This window comes from Sander lucioperca, chromosome 7 (assembly GCF_008315115.2).
Source record: "Sander lucioperca isolate FBNREF2018 chromosome 7, SLUC_FBN_1.2, whole genome shotgun sequence".
Taxonomy (NCBI): domain Eukaryota; kingdom Metazoa; phylum Chordata; class Actinopteri; order Perciformes; family Percidae; genus Sander; species Sander lucioperca.
Window position 1 is genome coordinate 21361285 of NC_050179.1, and position 10000 is coordinate 21371284.

The window sequence follows — 10000 nt, forward strand, 5'->3', positions numbered from 1 at the left end:
CACCTGTGTCTGAGGACTCTCTGTGTGTCTCACCTGTGTCTGAGGACTCTCTGTGTGTCTCACCTGTGTCTGAGGACTCTCTGCTCTGCCTCGGTGAGCTTCAGCTCGGCGGCGGCTTTGGCTGCGGAGTCCAGCGGCGAGTCGGAGACGGCAGTAGAGACGGAGCTGTGAGGATCCTTCAGCATCTTCTGCTTCTCCCGGCTGCCAGAGGACACAGAGTTGGACACAGAGTTGGACAAAAAGAAAGAAATGTCCCCACAGCAACATGAGAGGAAAGCCACGCCCACTGGAGGGTAAAACAATATGCATCTCCACAAAGAGAGCGTGGAGCTAGCGCATTACATCAGATATCAGCATCTCACTGCCATACAGCAGGAAACAGGATTACTTTAGCACCTCATGATACAAGAGAGAGACAAGTTAGGGTTAGTAAGCTAATGTTGGGGGGGTTACCTGGTCACCCTGTGTGTGTGTGTGTGTGTGTGTGTGTGTGTGTGTAGTTACCTAGCTATCTCCTCTTTCAGCAGCCTGTACTCTGCTCTCTTGGCTTCAGGCAGAGCCTCTGGAGTCCGGACCGGGTTGTTCTCCTTCTCAGAGGCCGAGGCTGCTTTCGGCTTCGCTGCCTGACATCACAAACACACCATGTCATGTGGCAGAGTTATTATTATAAACTAATTCTAGCAGCAACGGCATTACATCGACTCTCAAGTAGCACAAAGATTTAACATTACAAATCTACTAACCCAACATGAAAGTGAAAGGTAGTTTGTTTGTAGAGCTGTCTCATTGTTGTGTAATAACACGCTAGTATCTGAGTGCCTCTCTAACACTACTTACTCTTAACGTAAAGAGGCAGAATCACACTACTGAAGGTTTCTAAACTAATCTATATATCTATCTATCTATCTATCTATCTATCTGCCTTTACATTCCAAATCTAAAAGATGTGAAGAAGTAAATTCCTCTGTTTATTTTAAAAGTAGAAAGTAGGAATGAATGTATGCAGCCTGTGTGTCTGTTTGCTGACTGAATGTATGCAGCCTGTGTGTCTGCTGTTTGCTGACTGCTGTTTGCTGACTGACCTCCACGGTCCTTCGAGCCTCTTTGATCATGAACTCCAGCCCTCCGAAGGCCGGTGGCGTGGAGCTGCTGGCGTCCCCGTCTGACTCGCTGTCCTCCGAGTCGTTGAGAGAAACCACCACCGACTTGTGTCGAGGCAGCTGCAGGAAACACAGAGACACCGTTATGATCATCATATCTGTCTTCTCAGTCAGCTCCTGGAGACCTAGCTAACCTAGCTATTGACCTGGTTATCTTCAGCCCTTTAAAGACAGAAATATAAACACCGATCCCCGTGGATGTCCCCTATGTCCTGAGTTTTATTTTAAAAATATTTAAACTTTTTTTTTAAGTTTTCAGACTTTTTCTTCCTGTAATATTCCAACTTTTTTTCTAAAGATTTTATTGACTTTTTCCTAAAATTTTCCAACATTTATTTTAAAATGTTCACTATTTTTCTTATGACAATACTTAACGTGTCCATATATTCTGAATCACAACAAGTACTTCCTGTTGGTAAGGATGTGAAATCATTTTTCAGCCGTAACTTAAGGTTTAAAAGATATAAAGTAGGGCTGAACGATTTTTGAAAATAATCTAATTGCGATTTTTTTCCCAAATATTGCGATTGCGATTCGATATTCGATTATTTTTTTAAGCTCTTTGTCTTCTGTATTATTCAACAAAGAATAATATAATAATTTATAGTATGAACACACAATTACACACTAGACAGTTAAATAAGTAAAAATATAGTATATATCTAGATATATACACACACACACAGTGTAATTTTTTACAGTGCCCAGAGAGGAGCTGCCTCCAGCCCCTCCCCCTCGTGAAGTTACGTGCTGCCGTGTGTTCTTGTTCAGAGAGGCTATCGTTGCGTTAGCATGTTGCTGGTGTTCTTGTTCAGAGAGGCTATCGTTGCGTTAGCATGTTGCTGGTGTTCTTGTTCAGAGAGGCTATCGTTGCGTTAGCATGTTGCTGGTGTTCTTGTTCAGAGAGGCTATCGTTGCGTTAGCTAGTTGCTGGTGTTCTTGTTCAGAGAGGCTATCGTTACGTTAGCTAGTTGCTGGTGTTCTTGTTCAGAGAGGCTATCGTTGCGTTAGCTAGTTGCTGGTGTTCTTGTTCAGAGAGGCTATCGTTACGTTAGCTAGTTGCTGGTGTTCTTGTTCAGAGAGGCTATCGTTGCGTTAGCATGTTGCTGGTGTTCTTGTTCAGAGAGGCTATCGTTGCGTTAGCTAGTTGCTGGTGTTCTTGTTCAGAGAGGCTATCGTTACGTTAGCTAGTTGCTGGTGTTCTTGTTCAGAGAGGCTATCGTTACGTTAGCATGTTGCTGGTGTTCTTGTTCAGAGAGGCTATCGTTGCGTTAGCATGTTGCTGGTGTTCTTGTTCAGAGAGGCTATCGTTGCGTTAGCATGTTGCTGGTGTTCTTGTTCAGAGAGGCTATCGTTGCGTTAGCTAGTTGCTGGTGTTCTTGTTCAGAGAGGCTATCGTTGCGTTAGCATGTTGCTGGTGTTCTTGTTCAGAGAGGCTATCGTTGCGTTAGCATGTTGCTGGTGTTCTTGTTCAGAGAGGCTATCGTTGCGTTAGCTAGTTGCTGGTGTTCTTGTTCAGAGAGGCTATCGTTACGTTAGCTAGTTGCTGGTGTTCTTGTTCAGAGAGGCTATCGTTGCGTTAGCTAGTTGCTGGTGTTCTTGTTCAGAGAGGCTATCGTTACGTTAGCTAGTTGCTGGTGTTCTTGTTCAGAGAGGCTATCGTTACGTTAGCTAGTTGCTGGTGTTCTTGTTCAGAGAGGCTATCGTTGCGTTAGCTAGTTGCTGGTGTTCTTGTTCAGAGAGGCTATCGTTATGTTAGCTAGTTGCTGGTGTTCTTGTTCAGAGAGGCTATCGTTGCGTTAGCTAGTTGCTGGTGTTCTTGTTCAGAGAGGCTATCGTTGCGTTAGCTAGTTGCTGGTGTTCTTGTTCAGAGAGGCTATCGTTGCGTTAGCTAGTTGCTGGTGTTCTTGTTCAGAGAGGCTATCGTTGCGTTAGCTAGTTGCTGGCGTTCTTGTTCAGAGAGGCTATCGTTACGTTAGCATGTTGCTGGTGTTCTTGTTCAGAGAGGCTATCGTTGCGTTAGCTAGCTGCTGGTGTTCTTGTTCAGAGAGGCTATCGTTACGTTAGCATGTTGCTGGTGTTCTTGTTCAGAGAGGCTATCGTTGCGTTAGCTAGCTGCTGGTGTTCTTGTTCAGAGAGGCTATCGTTACGTTAGCATGTTGCTGGTGTTCTTGTTCAGAGAGGCTATCGTTACGTTAGCTAGTTGCTGGTGTTCTTGTTCAGAGAGGCTATCGTTACGTTAGCTAGTTGCTGGTGTTCTTGTTCAGAGAGGCTATCGTTACGTTAGCTAGTTGCTGGTGTTCTTGTTCAGAGAGGCTATCGTTGCGTTAGCTAGTTGCTGGTGTTCTTGTTCAGAGAGGCTATCGTTACGTTAGCTAGTTGCTGGTGTTCTTGTTCAGAGAGGCTATCGTTGCGTTAGCTAGTTGCTGGTGTTCTTGTTCAGAGAGGCTATCGTTACGTTAGCATGTTGCTGGTGTTCTTGTTCAGAGAGGCTATCGTTACGTTAGCTAGTTGCTGGCGTTCTTGCCGTGGGATTAACTGTACTAATAAAACCGTTGAAACCCCGCGGCCACGCTGCTGTGAAAGCTCCCTGAACGTCATTTATCAGAGTCTGGTTGTTACCCCTCTCAGTGGCAGCTCCTCCACTCATATCTTTATAACGGAGCTAACCGCTAACCGGAGCTAACCGCTAATCAGAGCTAATGGTTGCTAACCGAGCCTTGAGTTCTGCGTGTCTGTATCCATTAACTGCACGTATGGACTCAAGCCCGAATAAAACCCTTAATTTTATTAAAATGGCTGTAAACGTTTTAAACTACAACTCAGAGTTCTTTGAATGACAGAAATAAGCTCCAGGTACGGCGTAGCGTTAGCGTGCTAGTTGATGCTTTCTCTACGGAGTGCAGACTGATTGCTCTCGCGAGTCATGTGACCAAATCGCAGCCTTTGCGATGAAATCGCGTTTTAACATATCGTGATATTATCGCAAATGCAATTAATCGTTCAGCCCTAATTTAAAGTCCCACCAATTCCTGTTTAAATATTTAGATTTTTATTATCAAATTATTCCAACTTTTCCCCCATAATATTCCAACTTTATTCTAAACTTTTCTCCAGAGATTCCGACGTGTGGGCGCCGGGGTAGCTCGCCTGGTGGAGCGTGCGCCTAAGTCGCAGGTTGGGTTTGGACCTGCGGCCCTTTGCTGCATGTCGTCCCCCCCCCCCCCTAGTCTAGTCCTGCTGTCAGAAGACCCAGCTCAGACTTTAAGATTCAACATTAGTCTGGGGAGTCTGCTCTGGATTTACTACTGACCAACGGCCATAGCTCAAATCACTCTACGCCATTGGATAGTCCTTCAACCAATCAGAGCAACGATTGGATAGTCCTTCAACCAATCAGAGCAACAATTGGATAGTCCTTCAACCAATCAGAGCAACAATTGGATAGTCCTTCAACCAACCAGAGCAACGATCTGAGTGACGTAGCAGTGACAGCGGCATCAACGTCATCGTGTTAAACCAGCCAATAGCGCGCCAGGTGGATAAGCCAGTCTATGATTGGTCCCAGCAGATTTGTAACAGGAGCAGGAGAGATAAAGGTACAGGTCTCCAGCCTGAGCTGCAGGGAGGAATCAAACCCCTGGCCGATTGGGCTGGGGTTGCCCCGTCTCCTCTCTCTCCCCTCTGATGTCTAAAGCTGTCCTATCTAATCTAATAAAAGGCCTACAACTTGTTTCCTACAGGGTTCTCCTCTCTGTGGTGTCTGCTGGGATTATTTTCTGTCCTGCGTCGACATAAGGCATCAAACGTGTGGCCGGGTTGACTCAGTGGTAGAGCAGGCGCACATATATTGAGAGGTTTACTCCTCGACGCAGAGGTCCAGGGTTTGACTCCGACCTGTGATCATTCCCTGCATGTCTTCACCCCCCTCTCACCTAGCTGTCCTGTCAAATATTATAGGCGGAAAAGCTCAAAAATAATCTTAAAAAAAAAGAAGAACGAAAGCATCAAACATGCGGTTCAGATGAAGAGACGTTAAACATGATGTACGGTCCTGGAGACATATGCTCCATGGTGTTTTAAGCCCCCAACGTCACCTTCCAGGCAGCTAACCCTAATATAACCATTGCCACGCTGCCTGGAAGGCGACGTTGGGGGCTAAAAACACCAAACCCAGAAACAAGCGCCGTGATATGCTGTGTGCTCTCACCACCAGTGGCGCTCTGGCAGCGTGGTGTCCTCTGCTGAACTTGTTGCTGCGTGACGGAGCGACGGCGTTCAGGCTGACGGAGCTCAGGTTCCCTCTGATTGGCTGCTGGACGGCTGCAGCTGGAGGACAGCTGGGAGACGCAGGGCTGCTGGAGATCTGGTCCTAGAGACAGAACACACAGCAGAACATCACGCACAGTCTCTCTCTCACACACACACACACACACACACACACACACACACACACACACACACACAGAGCAGAACATCACGCACAGTCACAGTCACACACACACACACACACACACACACACACACACAGAGCAGAACATCACGCACAGTCACAGTCACACACACACACACACACACACACACAGCAGAACATCACGCACAGTCACAGACACACACACACACACACACACACACACACACACACACAGCAGAACATCACGCACAGTCACAGACACACACACACACAGCAGAACATCACGCACAGTCACAGACACACACACACACACACACACACACAGCAGAACATCACGCACAGTCACAGACACACACACACACACACACACAGCAGAACATCACGCACAGTCTCACACACACACACACACACACAGCAGAACATCACGCACAGTCTCACACACACACACACACACACAGCAGAACATCACGCACAGTCTCACACACACACACACACACACACACACAGCAGAACATCACGCACAGTCACACACACACACACACACACACACACACACAGCAGAACATCACGCAGTCACACACACACACACACAGCAGATCACGCAGTCACACACACACACACACAGCAGATCACGCACAGTCACACACACACACACACACACACACACACACACAGCAGAACATCACGCACAGTCACACACACACACACACACACAGCAGAACATCACGCACAGTCAGTCACACACACACACACACACACACACACACACACACACAGCAGAACATCACGCACCAACAGCTGACTTCAGACTTGACTCAAGCTCAAAGACAGAAACTAATGGTCCCTGAGCTCCACAGCACTGTGTATGTGTGGGGCCAGAGCCACACAGAGGGCCATGGAACACCACCCCCCCACTACACTCAGAGTTCTGCCTCCTACCATCAGGAAGGAGGCATACCTCCCGAAAACCTGCCAGGTCTAACACATACCTGAGATCATGGGTACCATCAGCTGTTGGGTTTCTCAGCAACCTACAGGTCGTCTGCCATGTCTGCCCACGTCACAGCACACTGACACTGCGTAGAGTGTACAGTGCATTTATGCTCTTACCTACGTATTACCTCATGTTGTTATGTGTTGTTGGGTGAATGTGTATGTGTTGGCTACCTGGTGTGAACCAAACTGCCCCTCGGGGACATTAAAGACATGTCAACTTGGACTTCCAAAAACCTGACTGGTGAAGATGTGTGGCAGCAACACATCCTGTCAGTTTGTTCTGCTGCCCGTCCAGATTTAATCAACGTCTACTCTCATTTTACTACGTTTTCTGCCTGGAATATTCAACAACAAAAATTGCTCAAATTGCTTTTTTTCCCCTCAAAACATCCAAACTTTTGTCCCAGTATTTTCCCCTAAATATTCCAACTTCTGTCTTTAAAAGGTAAAGGTGTTAACCCTGAGAGCATGCAGCCTTCCTACCTCTGGGGCAGCCACTCTCTTGTTGGCCATGGACATGAGGCAGGTCTCCCGGAGCAGCATCTCCTCCTCCTCTTCCTCGTCAGCGAAGGGCGGTTTGGGCGGAGGCTCGGCCTCGTCAGGGGGAGGGGGGAGAGGGGGGGGCGGGGGGTGGAGCAGGGGGGGGAGGAACGGTTGACACAAGTCCTGACGGAGATAGGAAGAGAAGCCGTTACATCTCAGCCTCATTTCATCCCTCTGAGACTGGCTTCACTAACCTGACATAGGACACGCTGGGACATTCTTACAGGGCAACGAAGACGTCCAAAAAGGCCACAAAATACGCAGAAAATAGGCAGCGAAATACGCAGAAAATAGGCCGCGAAATACGCAGAAAATAGGCAGCGAAATACGCAGAAAATAGGCCGCGAAATACGCAGAAAATAGGCCGCGAAATACACAGAAAATAGGCCGCGAAATACACAGAAAATAGGCCGCGAAATACACAGAAAATAGGCCGCGAAATAGGCAAAAAATAGGCCACGAAATACGCAGAAAATAGGCCGCGAAATACGCAGAAAATAGGCCGCGAAATACGCAGAAAATAGGCCGCGAAATACACAGAAAATAGGCCGCGAAATACGCAGAAAACAGGCCACGAAATAGGCAAAAAATAGGCCACGAAATACGCAGAAAATACGCAACAAAATAGGGGAAGAAAACATTTAAAAAGGTGACAAAAAAGCACCAAAAAATTAAAAAAACACGACAAAAAGGGAATGAAAACCCAGAAAAAGAGCAAAAGATAATAGTGGACCATATGACAGTTCCTAAACATTGGCCATCAGATTGAAGAGGAAGAAGAGGAGGAAGAGGAAGAAGAGGGGGATGAAGAGGAGGAAGAGGAAGAAGAGGGGGATGAAGAGCCTACCAGTCCTAGCGGAGGGCAGTCAGCGGCGTACAGCGCCAGGCGAGGGAACACTGCCGGGTCGTCTGGAGGCTGAGAGCTGTGAGGAGGAGACGCCACTGGGACACAACAACAACAACACAACATTAGCTACACAACATTAGCTACACTCAGGTTTACTGCTGCTGTATGAGACAGACATACAGAGAGAGAGAGAGAGAGAGAGAGAGAGCGACAGACAGACCGACAGACAGATGTGGTCTCACCTGGCGAGCCCGTCTCACTGTCCGTGTCCATGGCGACCTCGTCGTAGTTGTCGTACTGGTAGAGGTTCCCCGAGGCGTCCAGACCCTGTTTCCCCGCTGACTTCCTGTGCTCTCGGTCTCTGGACTACACACACACACACACACACACACACACACACACACACACACACACATCAGAAACACACTCTACCTCGGGGTCTGATGGAACAATAATCTCTGAACCTGGTCCAGTATTAAACCAGAACTAAGCTGTAATGTAACCCTACAGGACTAATGTTCAGCAGCAGTTAGAGTCACTAACCCACCAGACTCCATGTAAATAATCAGGACTTTTATCATCGTAAAACACACTTCATTCAAAGTGGACAGAAACTAAATCAAACTATCAAAAGCTGTCTTGGTTCATCTTTCCACTGTTCCAACAATCACCACTCTGGTTTGGTTGAAATAAACCCTAAATTCACCCATTTACATGTGGAGATATGCTGGCTCTATACACGCTAAAAGTCCTGATTATTTACATGGAGTCTGGTGGAAATATACTGGCTCTATACACGCTAAAAGTCCTGATTATTTACATGGAGTCTGGTGGAAATATACTGGCTCTATACACGCTAAAAGTCCTGATTATTTACATGGAGTCTGGTGGGTTTGGTGATGGTGATTTCGGGGCTGTTTGATGTTAAACTAAAAGGATCTTACTCTTTAACTAAAAGGTCTATCATAATCTGAGCCCGTCAGAACTTTTAGTGGACACTAAGTGATGGTTTTAGCTTGTTTCTTTAGGTTGAAAGAGTTCCCTAGGTATTAAAAGAAGCTGGTCTGAGTCTCACTTTGCTGCGCGTCCTGGCCTTCCCTCCCACCAGCTTCATGAAGCGGTTGTACTGCTCGTCCTGATTGGACAGGTCTCGGATGCGTCTGATCTCGTCCTCTCGTTTGCGTCGCTCCTCCTCTTCCTGTCTGCGTTTCTCCTCCTGCTCCCTCTGCTGCTGCAGCTTCCAGGTCCTCAGCTGCTGCTTCCTGAAGGCCTGCTTGGCTGCCGAGCCTGGCGGGAACCACCAACATTATCAGTGTTAACCATTACCACCAGGTCTGCCCTGCTGTTACAGAGTCCAGGTGCAGCACCCCCACACCATTTTTGAGTTATCTGCTCTAGCTTCTCCAATATTCAAGACATAATATATGTCTGATTATTATTATTATTATAATAATACGAATGTTTCCATGCTGGGCAGTGAAGATGCAGTGTGTGTCCAAGACTCAGCAGTATAATCTTTGTGACTTTGTGAGTTTTTTGTATGCTGTTAATCTGAAAAAGGCTCTTCCATGAGTGGGTAGTAAGATAAGATAAGACAGTAACCCATGAATGAGCGTCTCACCGGGACTGATCATCTTCTTGGCTGCGTGGGTCTTCCCAGCAGCGCTGCGTCTCTCCGGCGGGGCCTTGGGGCCTGGTTTAGGGCTGGCTTTGGGCCGGTCCCGGTCTCTGTCTGCAGCTCTGGGCCCGGCCTTGCTCCGATCCCGATCCTTGTCCAGAGCTCTGGACCTGGTTCTGCTCCGGTCCGCAGCAGCGGAGGCAGCAGCAGCGGCGGAGGCAGAGCGGGTGGTGACTCTCTGCCTGCTGGTGGGGGGGAGGAGGGTGGTGAGATATTTTAATCATGTGTCATGCCTAGGGTTAGGGTATGGTTTGGTTTTTTTTCCAATACCGGTGCTAAAGCGGTACTTTTAAAACAGTGCCGGTGCCTAAACCGATACTTTTTAAGAAAGTTAAAAAAAGAAGGGTACTAAACAACAGTCG

At 47.4% G+C, this 10000-nt stretch overlaps 1 protein-coding gene across 4 annotated transcripts in view; it reads right to left on the reverse strand.

Annotated features, from left to right (window-relative positions):
* Positions 1–10000, reverse strand: part of LOC116060808 (zinc finger C3H1 domain-containing protein-like) — a 35361-nt gene that overhangs the window by 18664 nt on the left and 6697 nt on the right. The window contains exons 6-14 of one of the 4 annotated variants that reach the window (XM_036003464.1): positions 9582–9820; positions 9036–9247; positions 8203–8326; positions 7961–8055; positions 7054–7236; positions 5371–5532; positions 1083–1220; positions 505–623; positions 64–201 (exon numbers count right to left, since the gene is read on the reverse strand). In XM_036003464.1, the coding sequence (XP_035859357.1) occupies positions 64–201; positions 505–623; positions 1083–1220; positions 5371–5532; positions 7054–7236; positions 7961–8055; positions 8203–8326; positions 9036–9247; positions 9582–9820 (1410 nt within the window). Of the gene's footprint in view, positions 1–63; positions 202–504; positions 624–1082; positions 1221–5370; positions 5533–7053; positions 7237–7960; positions 8056–8202; positions 8327–9035; positions 9248–9581; positions 9824–10000 lie in introns of all 4 variants that reach the window. The other 3 variants (XM_036003465.1, XM_036003463.1, XM_036003462.1) reach the window with 3 other exon arrangements.